The 20,578-nt window shown below is 65.5% G+C and overlaps 2 protein-coding genes across 3 annotated transcripts; one reads left to right on the top strand and one right to left on the bottom strand.

Moving 5' to 3' along the window:
• Window positions 1-1,893: 1,893 nt before the first annotated feature.
• On the top strand, window positions 1,894-5,743 carry NAB2 (NGFI-A binding protein 2). 2 transcript variants are annotated; one of them, XM_054294213.1, is made up of 7 exons: window positions 1,894-1,936; window positions 2,837-3,638; window positions 3,858-3,991; window positions 4,411-4,462; window positions 4,621-4,753; window positions 4,833-5,033; window positions 5,147-5,743. In XM_054294213.1, exons 2-7 carry the CDS (start codon window positions 2,844-2,846, stop codon window positions 5,239-5,241), a joined length of 1,410 nt encoding a protein of 469 aa, XP_054150188.1. In that variant the 5' UTR covers window positions 1,894-1,936; window positions 2,837-2,843; the 3' UTR covers window positions 5,242-5,743. The 2 variants fall into 2 exon arrangements, with proteins under 2 accessions (XP_054150188.1, XP_054150189.1); XM_054294214.1 differs by lacking the exons at window positions 1,894-1,936; window positions 4,833-5,033 and having other exon boundaries at window positions 2,393-3,638.
• A 764-nt stretch (window positions 5,744-6,507) lies between these two features.
• STAT6 (signal transducer and activator of transcription 6) lies at window positions 6,508-13,543 on the bottom strand. Its single transcript, XM_054294212.1, has 19 exons — window positions 13,428-13,543; window positions 13,193-13,331; window positions 11,623-11,706; window positions 11,233-11,537; window positions 11,005-11,136; window positions 10,732-10,920; window positions 10,574-10,661; window positions 10,362-10,484; window positions 10,166-10,258; window positions 9,819-10,025; window positions 9,648-9,742; window positions 9,423-9,559; window positions 9,168-9,314; window positions 8,267-8,336; window positions 7,573-7,698; window positions 7,387-7,488; window positions 7,217-7,282; window positions 6,884-7,030; window positions 6,508-6,807 (listed from the first exon to the last, which is right to left on the bottom strand). Exons 1-19 carry the CDS (start codon window positions 13,541-13,543, stop codon window positions 6,630-6,632), a joined length of 2,544 nt encoding a protein of 847 aa, XP_054150187.1. The 3' UTR covers window positions 6,508-6,629.
• Between the last annotated feature and the right edge of the window lie 7,035 nt (window positions 13,544-20,578).

The following is a 20,578-nucleotide window of genomic DNA, read 5'->3' as shown; positions in this document are numbered from 1 at the left end:
CAGCCAATAGGAAGGGGGCTCGCCGGGCTTTGTTGTCGATTGACAGCTGATTTAATCTATCAAAATTCAGCGCTGATCTCGCTCCCGCCCCTCTGCTCCTACCGCGTTGATTGACAGTATTTTTAGCCTATCAGCAGTGCGCGTGCAGGAAGCAGCCATGTTCCCGCCCTTGGTTGCCACGGTGACCAACATGCCCGCCATTCACTCAACAGCCACGCCCCTCCCTAGTAACGGCTCTGACAGACACGCCCTTCAACCAATCAGAACTTCGGTACGCCAGGCCGCGCCCCATTAATTATATATCCCGTGTGATTGACAGCAGCCTCCGCCTATCAGGGCACGGCCTCGGGTTGTTTGTGTGAATGGGTCACGCGTGGGGGGCACGCAGGTCCCGCCCCTCGCTCCCCTCCCCATCCCCGGCAGCCGAATCTGCGGTCCCGGGTCCTGCCGGTCCCACCGGGATCGGGTCCCATTGACCCCACCGGTACCGGGTCCCACCGGGATCCCACTGACCCCACCGGCCCCGGGACCCCACGGCCCGCACGGGGCTCTGCCAGCGCGGGCGTGGCACGGTGGTCAACGGTGACCCGCATCCCACGGACCGGCTCGAGGTCTCCGGTTCGCCGCTCTGCCCGCACCGTCCGTGCCCCCCAGCCCTGGGGGGGGGGTGCCGCTCTCCGCGTGGGTCCGTCCCCTCCCCTCCACCGTGGGGCGGCGGCCGCCCGTGGGCGGGCAGCGGGGAGCGGGCTCGGGCGGCCCCCCCGCTCCCCCTCCGCGGGCCGTGGGCGGCGGAGCCGGGAAGCGGCGGGGCCGTGGGCGGAGGATGTGCGTCAGCCGGGGGCAGCGCCGGGGCTGGGAACGGCCCCGCCGCGCCGGACGCTTGCTCGTGGAAAAGGGAAAAATGGAGGAGGGGGGGCGTAATAGGGGGGGCGGTGGGGAGGGGGGTGAACCGGGAGGGTTGGGGCAGGACCCCCGCCATGGGCACCGTGCCCGTGCGGGATGCCCCGGCTGCTCCCCCGGTAGCTCCGGGGATGCGCCCCGGGCACCGGCACGGCCCCCCCAGGCCGGGCAGGATCGCGCGGGGGCGGCTCTGGCCCCACGCCAGGCGCCGGCCTCGGTATAAATAGCACTGAGCCACGCAGGGCCGGAGCGGGTGCGGGCCGTGGCATCCCCCCCCGTGCTCCCTCCCGCGGGAGGGACCCCGGTGCTGCGGGCGGGGGGCTCCAGCATCCCCCGAGCCCACCCGAGAATCTCCGTCCGCTCCCGTTATCGCTGCTCCCCCCGGAGCCCATCGGTGGCAGCGTGTGCGTGCCGGTGACACCGAGTGCCAGCCCTCCGGCACCGGGGGGCACTGCCGGGACAGCGGTGCCGGTACCCGGAGCATCCCCGCGCCCGCTCTCGTTGTCACCGACACCGGCGATGCTGCGAGCGGGGATTCGGGGCGTCCACGCCAACACCGAGCACCGCGCGTCCTTTCGGGGGCTTCTGCCTCTGCCACGGACCCCCCGTGCCACGCGTGTCCTGCCCGCTCCCTGCCGGGGCTGCGGGACCCCCGGTGCCGCCGTGCGGGGCGCCGCTCCCCTCCCGCTGCTCCGGTAACGGGGAGAGGGAAGAAGGGGGCCCGGAGCTGCCGCCCCCGCCGCTGCCCCCCCCCCCCGTTCCCCGCGCTCGGCGGGGGCGGCAGCCGCGGGATCCGCCCCCGGGGCCTCCCACGCGCGGCGCAGCCGGGGCCGCTGCTATTTCACGGTCCCGCCCGTGTGGGCGGCGCGCAGAGCGGCGCGGCGCGGCGGAGGGAGCGCGCCCGGCCCGGCCGCGGGACCCCCCGAGCAGCGGCACCCCCCGGACCCCCCGGTTAGAGCCGGCCCCGGAGCCCCCCCGCCCCTCCCCGGCCGCCCGGCGGGGCGGGCGGAGCGGACGGAGGCGGTTCCAGGCGGCGGTGAGCGAACGGGGGGGACGGCGGGGAGGGGATGGGGCGCAGGGGGGCACCGGGCAGGGCGGGAGTCCCGGTGGGACTGGGGGGAGCGGAGGGGGACGGGGCGGCGGGGGACACCGGGCAGGGCGGGGGGCAGCAGGGGTGGTAGCCACGGGGATCCGGGAGGGTCCGGGATGCACGGGGAGAGGATGGCACCCACCGGGGGCACCGGAGGGTACCGGGGGGGGTCGGGAGGCTCGGCAGCGGTAGCAGCACAGAGGGACGGGGGGATGGACAGTGGGGGTCACCGGGCAGAGCGGAGAGCCCGGGGAAGGGGTGACCACGGTGGGGCTGGGAGGAATGGGGGGGGATAAGGCACAGGGTGGGCTCGGGGCACCGGGCAGGTGCGGGGATGCTGTGAGAGGATGGCCCTGGTGGGACTGGGGCGGGGTCACCAGGGAAGGGTGGCCCTGGTGGGATCCAGGGGACCCACAGGGGAACAGGGCACGGCAGGGCAGGGGGATATTGGCCATGGAGGGATTGGTTCTGGCACTGGCACTGGAACATCACCCCTGGGTATGGGGGGCTGGGGGAAGCCCCCAGATGCGTGTCCTGCCCTGTGTGAGGACCCGGCATGGAGGGGATGCTGGCTGGGGTGGGCACAGACTGGGCACAGCCCAGGGTAGGGGTTGGGGTGAGGGTGACCCCACTCGTGTCTGTGCCACGTCCAGGGGCTGTGGCTGCAGGGACCATCCCAGTTTGGAGCACATGGGTGGGACTGGATGCCCTGTGGGGTTTAGGGACACTGGAACACACGGGAATGCTCCCTCTGCCCTGTACCAGGCCTAAGGGTGGGGAAGGGCTTTCTCCTGCATGTCCATCTGTCCGGTGGTGAGTCCGTCTGTTCTCTGTCCACCTCCACAGGCTCGTCATGGCCCTGCCCCGCACGCTGGGGGAGCTGCAGCTCTACCGGGTGCTGCAACGTGCCAACCTGCTGGGCTACTACGAGACCTTCATCCAGCAAGGGGGGGACGACGTGCAGCAGCTCTGCGAGGCGGGCGAGGAGGAGTTCCTGGAGATCATGGCGCTGGTGGGCATGGCCACCAAACCCCTCCACGTCCGCCGCCTCCAGAAGGCCCTGCGGGAGTGGGCCTCCAACCCAGGGCTCTTCAGCCAGCCCGTGTCGGCCGTCCCGGTCAGCAGCATCCCACTCTTCAAGCTCTCCGAGGCCGGTGGGCGCAAGGCACTCAGCAACGGGCACGCCAGCCCTGGAGAGGCAGCGGGCAAAGGGGGTGGCAGCGCCGGGACGCCCCCAGCCCGCAGCCCCACGGAGCCAGGGGAGAAGCTGTCGCCATCAGCAGCTCCACCGTGGCCGGGAAGGAGCACCCCCGAGTCGGAGGGTGGAGGGGATGAGGAGCCCGGGGGTCCCCCCTTCTCTCCGAGCGGGAGCAGCGGGGAGCAGGCGGTGGGCACGGAGCTGGAGCCGGAGTTGGCACGGACGGTGGTGGAGAGCGTGGAGAGGCTGCTGCAGAGCTGCCCTCGGGGTGGCGAGGCCGAGCTGAGGGCGCTGATGAAGCTCAACAAGAAGCTGGCCAAATCTGTGGGGCACATCTTCCAGCTGGAGGACGGGGACCGGCAGAAGGAGGAGGAGATCCGGCGGCACAGCGCGATCTACGGGCGCGGCGAGGCCCGGCGCCGTGAGGGCAAGCAGCTCACCCTGCACGAGGTGAGTGAGCTCCGTGCTTGGAGTTCTGCGATGCGCTGGCTTGGGACATGGGACAAGGAATGGGGTGGCTCTGGGGGTGTGGTGAGTGGGTGGGATTTGAGCTCTCCTCCCACGCCAGGCTGGAGCTGGCGCTGCCTTAGCCGAGGGTTGTGTGGGTGGTGCTGTCCCGTGGGTGCTGCCGTGTCCCTGTCCCCGCTCACGCATCGTTTCTGCCCCCAGCTCATCATCAATGAGGCGGCCGCCCAGTTCTGCCTGCGGGACAACTCGCTGCTGCTGCGGCGCGTCGAGCTCTTCTCGCTCTCACGGCAGGTGGCACGGGAGAGCACCTACCTGTCCTCGCTCAAGGTGGCCAGGTGAGCCCCAAACCCCACCCTTGTAGGCCTATGGGGGTCTGGTTGTCACCCCATTGCCCCCAGCACTTCTGGATGGGGCAGGACCCTGTGGCCCCCAGTTCCCCTTTGCCAGCGTGGGAGGTTTCTGCCTGACCTCGGAGCGTGGGACGTGGGGAGGATGGGAATGACGGGGATGCCAGGCGTGGGAAGGGATGCCAGGCAGCAAAGGGATGCCGCTGGGGATGCCCTATCTCCTGCCTCCATCCCCAAAGTCCCCTGCCCACCGTGCCAGCGCTGCCTTTTCCCTTTGCTCTCCAGCTGCTTCCCTCTTCTTCCCACCCCCAATTCCATCCGTGCCAGAACCCCACCTGCCTGGTGGCTCTGCTCACAGCCTTGCTGTGGCCACCCCCACGCCTGACACAGCCCCTTTCCACCCCCAGGGCCCATCCCGAGGACAGCGGCGCCGTGGTGGCCAAGCGGCTCAAGCAGGAGGTGGGTACAGGTGCAGGGGGAAGCAGCGTGTGCAGGTGTGCACACCTGTGACCGTGGGCGTGACGCTGCAACGTGCCCGGGGCTGCCCATGCCAGCGCCGTGGGTGTTGTGGGGTGGGTGGTGCAGGGGATCTCTGCTCACCTGTGTGCTCCTGGCAGGCTGGAGAGCAGAGCCGCCCTGAGCTCCTGGCACTGCCGGTGGGGCTGGAGCCGCCCGGCGCCGGGTACCGAGCCAGCTTGGAGGAGGACGCGGGCAGCATCTCCGGGGAGAGCCTCGATGGCCATTTACAGGGTGAGTCTGCGGTTTCTCCCTTTCTCTGGTGGTGCTCGGCCCCCTCTCCCCGCGCTGATTGTCGCCCCTCTCTCGGCAGCGGCGGGCGCTTGTCCCCGGCTGACCCCTCCGCCCGGCGCGGCCCCGGACGTGCCCCTCGGCCTCGCTCCCCACGGGCTCTGGAGCCGCCACATCCTCCAGCAGACGCTGATGGACGAGGGGCTGCGCCTGGCCCGCTTGGTCTCTCACGACCGCGTGGGGCGGCTCAGCCCCTGCCTGCCGGGGAAGCCCCCGGGACCAGGTGAGCCCCCCGAGGGGCCGGGGGGGCTTTGCCGCGGGCAGGGGTCAGGAGGGCACCGCTGCCTTGTGCTGTAGAATCGTGTCCTGACTTCATCTCCCGTGTTCTCCCCGCAGAGTTCGAGGACGGGTTGGCGGAACGGGGTCCTCCGGCCCCCCCAGACCCCCCTCGGGGCACCATCAAGGTGGAGCAGGAGACCAGCAGGCAGTGAGGCCCCCGTAGTCCCCCCGCCACCATTAACGAAGCAATAACGTGCTGGGGGACGGGTGCGGCGGCGCTCCGGGCCCCGGGGAGCTTGGGGACGGGAGGGGGGATCTCATCCACAACCCTCCCTGGCCCCCCTCCCGTCCCACAGCGACGCTCTGGTTACCTCAGCCGCGGCGGGATGCGAACTCCCCGCAGCAGCAATACCCTCATCCCGCCCGGCTCCGCTCTCCCAGGGCTGGGGAGCCCTCGATGGACTGGAGCCCACCCTGTAGAGCCCCGTGCTGACCGTTCCCCCCTCCCCATCACAGCTCGGGGACAGACGCGTCGCACTGTGCGCTCCCCCACGTCAGCGCTGCCGCCCACGCCGGGCACACGGTCCCCCCACACACACACCCGCACCCGCAGCGCCCACGCAGCAGCCGCCAGCCCCCTCCCCGCAGCACGTGCCAGCTCACTGTGCACCCCCCCAAGCCCTGCGACCCCTCCCCAGCACCGAATCGGCTGTAAATACCCCCCACACACCCACACCCCCGCACGCATCCCCCCCCCCCCCGCGCCCCGATACCTGCGTGTGCTTCCAGCATGGTCCCTGTTGTGCCGGGGGGTGCCACACGTGCCAGGGGGGTGGCACCCCCTCCCAGCACGATGCAGGCGGCTTTGATGGGCACTGGGGAGGTGCTGTTCCCCCCACCCCAAAACCCCTCCTTATCCCCCCTCCCATCCCTACAAACCCAGCCCCGGGGTTCCCATTCACACCCCCACCCCCCCGTTAGGACTGTGTGGTGTCTTTTTAGAGCATTAGCGACTCTTCCTTTGTACCGTGTACAGTAGATTATTTATTTTGTTATTTTGGAATAAAACTTTATTTTATGGCTTATCTTCCTACCCCCCTTGCTCCAGCCTGGAGGTGGGGAGGGGGAGTGACGAACAAAAAACCCCAAAGCAAGCGCTGACTGCGGGGGTGCGGGGAGGGTCGTGTCCCCCCCTTTCCATGGGGGTCCCGGTGTGTCCCCCCTCCTTTGCCGGGGGCACCGGGCTGGCACCTCCGCCCCGGCGCCGTTCGCGCTGCCGCCTCCCGCCCCCGCGGTGACTCATCCCGGCGGGCGTGGGCCGGGGGCACCGCGTGCGGCTACTGCCGGTGCCCCCCACGCAGGACGGGGCCCCCCTAAACCCGCAGCCCCTCACCCGCGGACCCCCGGGAGGGCGGCAGCAATGCACGGAGGTTGGGGGGGGGGACAGGGGTTACCCCAAATCCTCCCAACCCCGCCTTTCCCAGCTGGAGTTTTCACTCCTGCGGGAGTCGTAGCAAGTCCATGAACCCAGCAAGGCTGGGAGGGAGTTGAGGGGAGGGGGTCGCAGTCCGATGTCCCCCTCCCCTCACCAGGAGCCCCCTCACGCGTGTCCTGGCCGGATGCTGTCATCCCACCGTGCGTCCCCCAGCCCCCAGGAGGACAGGCTGGAATTGGGGTACACGCTGTGCTGCTGGAGGGGGGCAAAGGGGGGCAACGGGGACACCTCCAGGAGCTGCTCCAACTCTGAGGCTGATGGCTGATCCATGTTGGGCGACATCCTGGGGACAGAAGCAGCAGGGTGACGGGGTGGGGACTGGGAGGGGCTTCCCCCTGCTGCCCCCTCCCCGTGCTTACCACCGCGGAGGGCTCTGCAGCGACGCGTCCTCCATGAGCGGGAACGGGGGCAGCTCGGGCATGTCCACGTCCTGCGGCTCCGCTGAGGGACCCGCGGGCAGCAGCTGCGGGACCTCCCCGGGCAGGAACTGGTTGGGCATGAAGGGTCTGGGGTGGCAAAGAATGGGCTAGAAACTGTCCCCCAGGGCACTCACCAGCCCCAAGGTATTGGGGGGCACTGCTTGGTTTATGGGGGGCTGGTATGGGGCTCTGCCAGCTTGGCATTGGGTGGGGAGGGGGTAAAGGGGTGCACAGGGCATGGTGCCCCCCTTCCACCTGTGTGCCAGCTCTTACCCAGGGGTCCTGAAGGCAGGGTCCTGGCAGTGGGACAGCGAGGGAGGCGACAGCATCTGTGATGGGCTGTGGGGAGCAGGAGCACTCAGAGAGAGGGGAACACCCCTGAAATGTGCTGGGGGTGGTGGGGTGTCCCCCGTGCCCCCCACCCTGCCCTGCCCTGCTCCTACCTGTGGAAGGGGGGGGTCAGCCTGTCGGGCACCGTCATGATGCTGCTCTCAACCGAGGGGTAGCCCCCGGGCATGGGCTGGGGGCAGAATGGAGTGGGGGAGCTGCAGTGCACACACACAGAGGTTCAGATTGAGAGGGGGGCACTGCCACAGCCCCCACCCCACGCCCCGCAGCAGGGCACTCACCACATGGGGCCCAGCAGTGGCTGCAGATTCTCAGGGTGCAGCTCGTGCTGCAGCATGGGCAGGTTGAACATCTGGGCCTGGGGGGCCTCGGGGGGGGCCCCCATGGTGTTTGGAGGGTGCTGGTCCCTGCAAAAACACGTGGAGCCCATCAGCACTGCCAGGTCCAGGCTCAGGGGGGGCTCTGAAGGGGGGCATGTGCCAATGGGTGCTCAGGGGGGCTCTGAAGGGGACATGTGCCAGTGGGTGTGCAGGGGGGCTCTGAAGGGGGACATGTGCCAATGGGTGTTCAGGGGGGCTCTGAGGGGGGACATGTGCCAATGGGTGTTCAGGGGGGCTCTGAAGGGGGACATGTGCCACTGGGTGCTCAGGGGAGCTCTGAAGGGGGACATGTGCCAGTGGATGCTCAAAGGGGGCTCTGAAGGGGGACATGTGCCACTGGGTGCTCAAGGGGGGCTCTGAGGGGGGACATGTGCCAGGGGGGCTCTGAAGGGGACATGTGCCAGTGGGTGCTCGAGGGGAGGGTGGGAGGTGCACAGACATGCCCAGCACATCCTGAGGGCCCACAAGGGGCTCTTTGCCACCAGCACAGCTCTGTTTTCCCCAGTCAGGCATTTCCCCCTGCTGGCCGGGGGGGTCTGTGCAAACCCTGGCCCATATGCACACACCTCCAGCACAGAGATGGCCTCACACCCACCTTTCACTCTCCACAGTCATCTTGATGGCAGTGGAGACGTAGCCCCGGCCGTCCTTGCCTGTCTGCTCTTCTGCTCAGGGAGGAGAATCATCCATGAACCACCAACCCCACCATGCCCTGCCAACCATCTCTGCCAGCCCCAGCTGCCCCTGCGAGCCCTGGGGCCACCTGGGTGACACCCATAACCCTCCTCAGAGCATTGCTGGGGTGCAGAGTGTGTGTGACACCCTGAAGTTCATGGCAGAGGTGCAGACCACCAAGGGCTCCTCAAGGAGCACTACTTCTTCCTGGCCCAGAAGATGTTCAATGAAGAATAGCAGGTAGGTGAACAATTTTGTAATGTAGGGGTCTGAGACCATATACCTTGTAGGATAGATCATGATACGACCAGTGCAATGGGGAAGAAGGTAAGGGAGTAGAAGTCTTATTTTTAGGCTGATGGAGACTTTGAAGTTTATAATGAATTTTCATTCTCAGAAGGAGGTGAGAGGATGGGCCCCTGCAGCCCAGGGCCCATCCAGGCCCTCCTCACTCACGGTTGCAGTGACTCCCAAATGCCTGGTCCATAACCCCCTCAGAGCATTGCTGGGGTGCAGAGGGACACCCCAGGACTCACCCAAGCCCTCCCCACTCACTGTTGTCAAAGGCCTGGTCCATAACCTCCCTCACAGCATTACAGAGGGGCACCCCAGGGCCCATGCAGGCCCTCCTCACTCACTGTTGTACACCTGGTCCATAACTCCCCCTTCACAGCATTTCTGGGGTGCAGAGGGGGAGCCCAGGACCCATCCAGGCTCTCCCCACTCACTGTTGTAGTGACTCCCAAAGGCCTGGTCCATAACCCCCCCTCACAGCATTGCAGAGGAGCACCCCGGGCCCCATCCAGGCCCTCCCCACTCACTGTTGTAGTGACTCCCAAAGGCCTGGTCCTTGGGGATGTTGGGGTACAGGTTCCGGAGCTGCGCCAGGTCCCGGATGCGGTCGCCCAGGGAGCGGATGGACAGATCCTTGGCAGAGAAGGGCTGGATGTTTTCCACCTGGCTGGAGCCTGAGCGAGGGGAGACACGTCACTGCATTCCAGTGCTGGTTCCTGGAGCTGCCCACACCCCCTGGCAGTGAGGACCCCTCCCCTGCACAGCACCTGACCCCGGCTCACCGTCCTTGCCCCGCATGACGTAAGCGATGGTGACGCCCCCGATCTCGGAGTCGCTGAAGCGGAGCAGGAAGGTCCCATCTGGCTGCAGGCTCAGCAGCTTGCACACATACTGCTTGCTGATGAAGCCCATGATGAGCCTGGATGGGTGGGGAACAGGGATCAGGACCACCCATGGCAGTGGGGTGGGATCAGGACCCCCCCAAAGCTCAGCCCTGGGGCACCCACCTGTCCGACCAGTAACTTTTGAGGCATCTCTTGGTGAGGTCCAGGACTCCATCAAACCACTGCCAGAAGGTGAATCCTCGGCCAGGGAGGATCTCCTGAGGCAGAAAGAAGCCATGAGGCTCCCCATGGCCATGCTGGCCCCTGCCCACCTTGGCCATCCCTCCCAGTCACCTTGTTGAACTGGGCCCAGGAGACGTGGCGGCTCTGGAAGTCCTCAGGGCTGGCACTGTGGTCATTGAAGATCTTCTGGGCCAGGAAGAAGTAGTGCTCCTTGAGGAGCCCCTTGGTGGTCTGCACCTCTGCCATGAACTTCAGGTTCAGGGTGTCACACATCTTGTCCCAGGGCACCCGCTCGGCCACCACAAAGGGCACCCGGTCCTGCGGCCGGGCAGGGGGACATCAGGACAGGATGCCCACCATGTCCCACCCTGGGCTCCTGCTCCCACATGCACTGGTGGGAGTGCAAAGCCCAGTCAGCCCCAGGTTCCAGCTCCTTCCCTGCAGCTGGTGGCACTCACAATGTCAGAGAAGGCGTTGTCCCACAGCACGGTGGCTTTGGCGTTGTTGTCCTGGTTCCCGTGGACGATGACCACAATGGGCAGAGACAGGACCTGGGGGCACACAGTGACCCTGAGCCAGGCGTGGTGGCTGCCCTGGGATTGAACCAGCGTCCCACAGGGAAGGCTCAGCACATCCAACCCCATCCCATGGTACCTGGAGGTGGATGGAGATGTTGCTGGGGGTCAAGGTGACGTTGGTGCTGAAGAGGACGGCGCATTTCTCCTCCGTCACCGACTCTGAGCCTTTCCTCTCACAGCGCTTGATCTTCTTCAGCAGCTGGGGAGGGAGAGCTGAGCATCCCCAGCCTCAGGACCCCCAAAAACCCAATGCAGCCCCCAGTCCAGCCCCTAGCTGGTGGCACTTACCACGTTTTTGAAGTTGGCACAGCAGTTCCCGCTGGTGGGGTTGGTCTCCAGTGCCACCGTGTTGTGCAAGATCTCCCCCGTGCTCTCACTGGGTAGAGAAGGGGATTAGGGGGGGAATGGTGGTTGGGAAACCCTCTTTCCCCACACCCGCTGCTCACCTGAGGATGTTGCTGTAGTTGCTGAGCTCCAGCTCCCGTGCCTGCTTCTCTGTCACCATGTCAGCCCTCACCACGTAGGGCTTGGGCAGCGCCTTCAGCAGCCGCGGGCCCAGCAGGAACCGCACGCTCGCCTGGAACTTGGTCTGGGTCTTCAGCACCTGTGGGGGCTGCTTCTCCACCAGGAAGGAGCTGAGGGACAAAGGGACACCGTGGCACTTGGCACAGCCACCAGACCCACCTCAATCCCTGGCCACCACAGCCCCCAGGTGTTACCTCTTGACCAGGCTGGACAAGACCTCGTTGAAGCGCTCCAGGAGCCGGGGCAGCAGCTCAGGGCCCAGCTCTGTGCTCGCTGCCATCACCTGCTGCTGCAGCTGGAAGTAAACCTCGACCAGGTTCTCACACCTGGGGAAAGGGAGACACTCAGCACTTCATCCTCACTCACCTGGTGGTGGGAGCAGGTTGCTCAGGATCCCCCAGCTTTGCCCTGTTCCCCCTCACCTCTTCTGCAGCGGTGCCAGATTCTCCTCAAAGATGGCCCCATTCCCTGCCAGCTGCTGCTGTCTCTTCCAAATCTGGATCCTCTTCAGGACCTGCTGTTTGGCCGCCTCCAGCTCCTTCACAGCCTCCAGGATGAGGGTGGGCAGCTCCCTGGGAGCCATGGGGCTCTGCACAGCCCCATCCCGCCCTGGCCCCTCCTCCTGGAGCGCCTGGATCTCCCGGACTCGGTGCTGCAGCCGCTGCAGCCCCAGGCTGAACTTCAGCTCCTCCTGCCGCCGGTGGAAGCTGAGAGGCAGATGATGGTCCTGGGGCAGAGCAGAGACGGGTCAGGGGGGGTTGTGGGTGGCTCTGCACCTCGGGGTGCCCGGGAGGAGGGCAGGGGGCACCCACCCGTTTGAGCACGGCTGCCTTCTCGCCCTCCAGGACGGCTCTCACGACGGCCACCAGCCGCAGAGGGTCCCGGCAGAAGGTGCTCTGGGGAGGGGGACATAAATTGGGGGTGTCAGAGGGGACACAACACATGGCCCCTGCTCCTTGCCCCTTCCCACCCCACCCACAACACCTCAGCAAGGTAATTCAGGGGTTCTGTTACAACCACAGAGGTGATTTCCAGCTTTAAAACCACTTTAAATGGTGCACAGAATCATGGGATATCTGGAGTTGGAGGGAACATCAGGATCATCGGCTCCAACTCTATTTTTTTTTTTTTGGTATAAAAAGTAGAAGAATCAACTTCAAATAGAACAAAAAAAAAAAAAAAAATCCAAACTGAAAGGATTCCTGTGAGCATTTCCTCCAGCCTCCAGCCTGACACCTGGGGGAGACTCTCCCAGCTGCCCTGGGTGGATCAATGCTTTCCACTGACAAAAAACCAGGGAGAGGAATTCCCCTGCTGGCTCTGCCTCCCGTGTCCCCGTGCCAGCTCCTGCGGCCTTCACGCATTTCCCAAATTAGCAACTTCCCAAAACAGCAGCAGAAACACTATGGGGGAATGGCTGATGACGTGCTTGGTGGGTTCCTGTGCCGGTGGGAGCTCCAGTGTGGGGGTCTGGATGCAGCCCCGTGGGCTTTTCCAGGGAAAATCTGGAATTCAGGGGATGAGAAGCCCAAGTGTGGCACCCTGTGGTTGCCCATCCTGGGGGTCACCTGGTCACAGCAGCACCAAGAGCAGGGAACAGCCTGGTTGGGCATGGAGGAGTGAGGATTTGGTGTTCTGGGATGAGGGATGGAGGGAGGAGTGAACACAGGAGGGCTGCTCTGCGTCAGCCTTTTAAATAATAAAAAATCCCTAAGCTGAAACATCTGCTTGTTTCCTACAGCAAAAAAGCAACAAAGCAACAAAGCAACAAAATCTTGTTTTGAAAAGTCACCCTGTTCCCCAGAAGTTGTGACTAAAGCTGATCCCTTCCCAAATGTTGAATATTAAAAAGGTCTGTTACCAAAAAAAGAATTTTCAACCAGAATGGGGCTCTGGGAGTGAGCCCTGCTCAGCTGTGGTGCTCTGAGCTCCACTGGCCAGAGGAGATAAATCAGAGGGTTGTGAAAGAGACAGAGCAATTCCAACAGCCTTGATAAGAGAAAGAGCACCAAAAATGAAACCCAGAGCTCACGGCAGGAGGAAATGCAGACCCACAAAGCCTGGAGGAAGGAGAAATCAAACACTCGAGCAGAAAATGGGGAACATCTGCAGAGACAGCCCTCAGGTGCCAACAACTGGGGGCTGAGGGGCTCAAGGGGTCCCCACAGGACCATTTCAGGGAAGATGTGGCTGCAGAACCTCAGACAGCAAAAAAAATCCCAAAAACCCAATTGCTGAGTCTGTTCACTGCTCACAAGCCTGGAAAATTTTGTCACACAGGGACCATCCTTAGGCATTGAGCCCTTCCAGCATAAAATAACCAAGTTTTCCTGGGAGCTGGCTGCAATCCCAGCGTGGCCCAGCCCCAGGGTCCCTGCACACCTCAATGTTGCTGACTTGCTGCAGGATCTGGCACTGCTGCCCGTCGCTGCCAGCAGCGCTGCGGAGTTTGTCCAGCATGTCTGAGAGCATCCTGCTGGCCATGCTGGTACAGAAAGCATCTGAGCCATTGATGAACTCCCTGGAGAGGGGAAAAGTTGGGAGAATGGGCATGGATCCCACTTCTACACCTGTGTGATCCTCAAGTTCCAGGCAGGAAGGGTCCAGGGGGACTCACCAGGGTTGGTTCTCCAGCCACTCAGCCAGGAGACAGCGCAGGCTCCGGGGAAACTCCGTGGAGAAGCTGCTGAACTCCTCTGGTGGCATGTGGGACACGAGGTTCCACAGGGACATCGTGGAACAGTCACCTGCAGGCAGGAGAGGGGATGGGGACCACTTGAGCAGCCCCCAGCCAGCCCTTGAGGGTCAAGAGCTGCTGCTTGTCCCTCCACGTCTGAACCTGCTGCTCCACTGGGCTGGGGCTGCTGGGGAGGAGGAGGAGAAGGAGGAGGAGTGGGAAAGTTAATCCAAGATCAGCTGCTTGGGCAATGCTGGGCGGGCTGGCAGCCCACTTGTGCCTCAGTTTCCCGAATCTCTGGGGATTCCCTGCTCCTTTTGCCACAAGGATTTTCAAAGGGATGGGCAAGTGCTGTTGGATTTGGCATGGGAGAGCTGGAAGAGTGTGGAACTCCTGGGGAGTTGGAGAAGTGTGAATTTCCCCAAACTTGGTGAGGCTGTTCCACTGGGGTGACCCCAGTGAGGTGGCTTGGCTGTGCCCCAGAATTTCCTCAGGTGTCCCTCACAAGGAGGGCCCCTCACACTTGGTGGGCTCCAGAGATCAGGAAAAGCAAGAACAGAACTGGAATGAGGTGCTAGATTGGGAATTCCACTTGGAATGCCCAGGCTGGAGGCCCTCACACTCAGTGGGTCGCAGAGATCAAGAAAGCAAGAACAGAACTGGAATGAGGGAATTCCACCTGGAATGGCTGAGTTGGAGGCCCTCACACTCGGTGGGCTCCAGAGACCAGGAAAAACAAGAACACAACTGGAATGAGGGGTTTCATAGGGAATTCCACATGGAATGCCCGGGCTGGAGGCCCTCAGACTTGGTGGGCTCGAGAGATCAGGAAAAACAAGAACAGAACTGGAATGAGGGAATTCCACCCCAAGTGGCTGAGTTGGAGGCCCTCACACTCGGTGGGCTCCAGAGACCAGGAAAAGCAAGAGCAGAACTGGAATGAGGCATTACACAGGGAATTCCACCTGGAATGCCCGGGCTGGAGGCTCACGGCCCCACCGCACCCCAAGGTGGGCGTCGGAACCCCAACACTCCCAGCCCGTCCCCTCAGCACTGCCCGCGCCTCTTCCCGGCAGCTCCCGCCCTCGCTCCCGCCCCGCTCGCCCCCTCAGGCTCCGCCGCAGCGCCGCGGGCCCGCCCGGCCAGGGGGGTCTCCAGGCGCACACACACAAACACACACACACACCTCGCTGCCGGTTCCGCCGGCCCCGCCCGGGGCCAAGGCCCGATCCCGCGGCGGATCCCGCAGCGCCGGCGGCGTCTCACAGCCCAGCCGAGGGGCCGGGCAGCGGCGGGACCCCCGGGGCGGCGCGGGCCGGGCCCGCCGTGCCCTCAGGCGAAGGGGCGAGCGCGGAGCTGCGGGCACGGCTCGAGTCCCCCCGCGGGCAGCGCGTTGTTCCCCACGGGCCTGGGCCGCGCGGAGCCGCCGAAGGCGTAGGGCGGAGGTGGAGCTGAGAGACTCCGAGAAGCCTGCGAGGGGAAGGAAGCCGGCGTCACTGGGCAACGTCGCGGCCGGAGCAAACAAACGCCTGCGGCCTGCCCGGAGCCCTGAGGAGGGAGCAGCCCGGGGCTCGCCAGCCCTCACGGTGCCACCCCAGGAAGGCACCGGTCATGGTGGCTGCAGGTTGACGCCTTCCAGAAATGCTTTTGCTTTCGACTTCACGCTGCCCGGAGTAAACAGATTCCAAGGATTCACTGCAGGGCATGAGGTGACTCCCAGGGGTCAATGCCCGGTGGGAAACGCACACAGCAGTTCTGGGAATGCTGCTGGGCTTTTCCCCACAGTCCCAATGGGATTCTTGGCAGGAGGGGGAAAAACAGCCTCTCCTTTGCCACCCTCGAGGTTAATCCCCATGCTCCTTCCCCATTAAACCTGTATTTCTGCTCAGCCCTGGGAGGCAGCTGCTGGCTGGAAGCGCCAACCTGGAGCGTAAGCCTTAAGCCAGGCATGCCTGGATCTGCTGGGAGCCTGCAGGAGAAGCTGCTCTGCTCCCTCCTCCGCCCACAGCCCAGGAGGAGCTTGAGGCGGGGGATCTGCCTTGTCCCCTCCTGGCATCAATCACAGCAGCTCTTTCAGCCCAGGCGTGCTCTGAATCCTTCCAATCCCAATTTCCAGCTTTCCCTCTTCTGGTTTTCCCAATTCCCTCCTGGGGGCAACATCCCATGGGGACCCTCCTCCAAGGGAAACCGAGGTCGCAGCTGTGTTATAGCCGGGAAAACCGGCTCGACACGGGGCAGGACACAACACAACACCTGGGGAGAGGGAGACGCCGGCCCCCACCCTCTCCCCCTCCCCAAACCCTCTCCACGCAGCCACTTTCGCTTCCTCCTCCACCCAAGGGCTTTGCCTACCCGTGAGGCTGGGCGAGAAGGTGGCTCAGGAGGAGCCCAGGCTCGAAGGGGGTGCTCAGGGACCCCCAGAGTCTCAGAACGAGCTTTGTGCTGTCACTGCAACAGGAAACCTTGTTCCCAAGCTGGAAGTGCCGTAACACTCCCCGTCCTCTTCCCGGTCCCCGGGTGCTGCCGTACATCCCACGGATGTTACTCATTAACCACCAGCCCTTGCTGGCAGCCAACCTCAGCCCCCAATCCTCGGGCAGGCTGTGTTGGGGGGACAGGGATGGATCCCACCCCTGGCCATGTCCCCTCTGCGATGTCCCAGCCTGGATCTGTGATCTCCCAGCCCTCTGCACCCTCCTCACCCTGCGGGGGCACCTCAGAGCACCTTCCCTATCCTGCCCGCAAATTCCTCGAGGCTTTCTCGGATATTCCAAGGTTTTCCAAATGCTGTGAACACCCGGACTTCTCTCTGACTCTGTCCTCACCGGGAAGAACCCGAGGAACATTTCTGCCCCTCAGCGTGCCTCAGTTTCCCCAGAGTGCTGAGGACGCCACTGCTGCCAGCCGAGGCTGAGGCCAGAACACAGGACACGGTGGGACACTGGTGACAGTGCCACGAGGAGGACACCCACGTGTTGGGGGCATGAAATTTCCTCTGGTACTTAGGAAAAGGAGCGGGGCCTTCCCAGCCGACCCAGCCCAGGATGACTCACAGCTCCAGGAGCCCGGCCTGGATTTGGTGCCGCTCCCGTCCCAGGAACTCGCTGTCGAGGTCCATAAGTGGGAGAGGGGAAAGAAGGGATCTTCCTTTGCCCCATGCATGCCCTGTCCCCAAACAGTGCCCAGCCAGGAGAGTGGGGTGCCAGCAGAGCTGGGTGCCAGCAGAGCTGCATGCCATCCTCAGTAGGTGCTCCAGACTTCGGGTCGAGCTGGGCTGTGTTTCCACCTCGGTGGCCGATGCAGCCTCGGTGCCACCAGTCCCAGAGCCCCTTCCCCATCCCCATCCCATCCCCAAACACCCCAGTGAGGGCTGACAAGGGGGACCTCCCCCTTGTCACCTGTCGCACTGCCCACCCCCGGAGCAGGGAGGTGTCCTTGGACAGCCCCCCCAGCCCCGGGTATCCCCCACCCCTGGGATATCCCGTCCCACCCCAGCTCGGTGCCCCGAACCGGGAGGTGCCAAGCAGCGGCAGAGCTCCCGGTCCCGCCCGCCGTTACCTGGCGAGAGCAGCCGCGGGCGGGGGGCGGCCGCTCCGGCCGCTCCCCGCGGTCTCTCGTTCACTCCATAGCGGCGGCGGGCGCGGCCGGTCCCCGCTCCGCCGGGAAGCGCCGAGCGCAGGAAGAGGGAGGAGACGCGTGAGCGGATCGATGGGAGGGCACCGGGACCGGGACGAGTCCCGGCAGGACCTGGGATCCCCGCACGTCGCCACCGAGGGGCTGCGGCACCCACCGGCTCCGCGTCCGTCCCATATCAGCCCCCACCCACTCGTGACACCACTCTTGCCCCGTATCTCCCCATTCCTGTCCTCCTTATCAAGACCACGCTCTTACCCCAAATCCCACTCGTGACCCCCATGCAGCCCCCACACACCCACTGCTCGTACCCACGCGTGTCCCCCCGCCCCATCTGTGACACCCACTCCTGACCCTACTCCTGCTCTAATCAGGTCCCTCTTTGCCGCCCTTCCAAGCCCCCCGCCCACCCCCGTGGGTGCCCCCGGCCCATTCCCGCGGGTGTCCTGGTTCCGTGGCACCGCTGTTCCCGTGCGCACCGGGCCGTTGATCCCGGGGTGCACCTTCCCCGCACGGTTTGAACCCCGGTCCCCGTCTTGGGGTCCGTGCCCGTGGCTGGTCCCGCCTCTGCTGCGCCCTCCGGTACCGAACCGAACACGGGAGCGGGGACACTGAAAGGGGTGCTCGTTGCTTGGGGGGGATTTGGTTCTTCACGGGGGTACCTGGCCCGTCCCGGGGCGCTCTTCGGCCGCTCCGACCCCCGCGCCCACTGGAGCGGCGGGGGCAGCACGGGGCACGGCCGCCTCGGGGCCGCTAGGGGGCGCTGCCGCACCGCGGTGCTACCGGGGCGAACCGAGGGCGGCGGGGCCGGTGTTGCCGGGGCTGGGGATGCGGGACAGGGACTGGGGATGTGGGACCGTGGCTGGAGATGCGTTACCGGGACTGGGGATGCAGGACCGGGGCTGGGGATGTGAGACGGGGGGCGGGGATGCGGTACCGGGGCTGGGGATGCAGGACCGGGGGTAGAGATGCGGTACCGGGACCGGGGATGCGGTACCGGGGCTGGGGATGAAGTACCGGGGCTGGGGATGCGGTACCGTGGGTGGAGATGCGGTACCGGGGCTGGGGATGCGGTACCGGGACTGGGGATGCGGTACCAGGACTGGGGATGCTGTATCGGGGGTGGGGATGCGGGACCGGGGGTGGGGATGCGGTACCGGGGCTGGGGATGCGGTACCGGGGCTGGGGATGAAGTACCGGGGGTGGGGATGTGGTATCGGGACTGGGGATGCGATACCGGGGTTGGGACAGGGCTGTTCCTCCCGGCTCTTCCCGCCGTGGCGCCAGTGAACTCTCGGTGCTGCCATTCCCAGCATCAAACGCGCCCGGGAGTCCCGCGAGCGCGGCTTATCCACGGTGTACCGGAACATCCCGGGAGAGTGGAAACCCGTTCGGGACTGGGAAAGGGCTTCCCGGCCTCCCCACGCCCCCGTCCAGGACGGTCTCGAGTGGGGAGGGGGCTGTGGGAGAAATCAGAATCGCACCCGCTCCCCGGGTCCTGTGCGACGTTTGGGGGCTCTGGGGGGATGGGGGGCACAGAACCGGCCCCCAAAACCCCTCCAGCCCGCCGGGTTACACCGCGATTTTTGCCACCCCGACACTTCTGCCGGGGCGGCGTCCGGGGAACATCTGGACCTTCTCCCGAACATCTGGCGCCGCAGCAGCCTGAATCACCCTCTCCCCCCGCAGCTGCCTGAGCGGGGTGGGGCGGAGCGGGCGTGTGACATAATTAAAAAAACATATGACATCACGCGGAGGGGTCGCATGGTGCCCGATGACGGCGCCGGCACCGCTGCCCATCTCCCTCCCCGGCCCCGGGCCCTGGCAGGCAGCGGGGTATCCAGTGGATGACGTCACGGCTCTGCCTCTGACGTCACGGCTCTCAGTCAAAGCCGGAGTTGGGTGAGTGATGGCGGGACTTCCATGATGGGGGTCTGCTGTTCTGGACTCCCGATCCTGAGCCCTGCTCTTGTAGCCCCTGCAGGGGTGGCTGGGGGGACAGCGAGGGTCCTGTGCCCTGGGGGTTCGCCCCTGCCTTGGAGGGACAGTGAGGGTCCCACTGCTCTGGGGGGTGACAGGGGACCCCTGCTTTGGGGGGACAGCGAGGGTCCTGTGCCCTGGGGGTTCGCCCCTGCCTTGGAGGGACAGTGGGGGTCCCACTGCTCTGGGGGGTGACAGGGGACCCCTGCTTTGGGGGGACAGTGAGGGTCCTGTGCCCTGGGGGGTGATGGGGGACACTCCTGCCTTGGGGGGACAGTGAGGGTCCCCCCACTGCCCTTGGACATGGCAAGGATCCTGTGCCCTGGGGGGTGACAGGGACCCCCTGCCTTGCGGGGGACAGTGAGGGTCCCACTACTCTTGGACATGGCAAGGGTCCTGTGCCCTGGAGGGTGACAGCTCTGGGGGGTGACAGGGGACAGTGAGGGTCCCACTGCCTTTGGACATGGCGAGGGTCCTGCTGCCCTTGGGGGGACAGTGAGGGTCCCAAGGCCCTTGGGGTGCTGATGGTGTTGCTGTGCTGGGAGAATGGCGATGCTCCTGATGCCGTCGGGGATGGTGAAGGGCCCGGGACAGCGAAGGTCCTGCAGCCCTGAGAGGGTCCCGCTGCCCCTGAGGATGATGAGGGTCCTGCTGCCTCGTTCGTTTCTGACCCGCAGTCGGTACCGTGTGCCGGTAGAGGGGAGCTGGGCCTGCCCCGCACCTGGGGGCCACCACAGCAGGGCCGGGCCGGGCTCTGGAGCGGCATCGCGGGCCGGTACCGCGTGTGAACGGGACCCGCAGCGCTGTACCTGTACCTGTGTCACACCGGCCCCGGCCCCGGTGCCCTGCTCGTACCATACCGACACCGGCACCGGCACCGGCACCGGACCCCTTCCGGACCATACTGACACCGACAGTCCCACCGGATCTCTGCCCGTACCATACTGACACGGACACTCCTACCGGATCTCTGAACTTACCATACTGACATTGATACCGGCACCGGACCCCTGACACCGATACCGACACCTCTGCCTGTAAATATATTATTGACACCGGACCCTTGCCCGGACCGTACCGATACCAATACCGGTACCGGCACCGGACCGCTGCCCAGACCGATACCGGTACCGACACTGGACCCCTGGCCGGACCATACCGATACCAATACCGGTACCGACACCGGACCGCTGCCCGGATCATACCGATAGCAATACCGGTACCGACAGCGGACCCTGTCCCTGCCCACACCCACCGGGGGGCGCAGCCCCGGCCCCGCATGCGCATGCGCTTAGGACCCCCCCCCCCCCCAACGCCACGCGCGTGTCCCCCCCCCCCACCCCGTTCCCGTCCGCGGCGGCGGCGGCTCGAGCCCGGTGACGTCAGGCGGGCGGCGGCGCGCTCTCCATCTCCCCCCCCTCCCCAAAATCACCGTCCGTCCCTCCCTCCGCCGCGGCGGCGGCGCGCGCAGACCCCCC

This window comes from Melozone crissalis, unplaced genomic scaffold (assembly GCF_028551555.1).
Source record: "Melozone crissalis strain CALT ecotype California unplaced genomic scaffold, PUWL_Pcris_2 ptg000222l_1, whole genome shotgun sequence".
NCBI classification, from domain to species: Eukaryota; Metazoa; Chordata; class Aves; order Passeriformes; family Passerellidae; genus Melozone; species Melozone crissalis.
The sequence above is the reverse complement of the archived record's forward strand: the minus strand, read 5'-3'. Positions and strand labels throughout refer to the sequence as shown.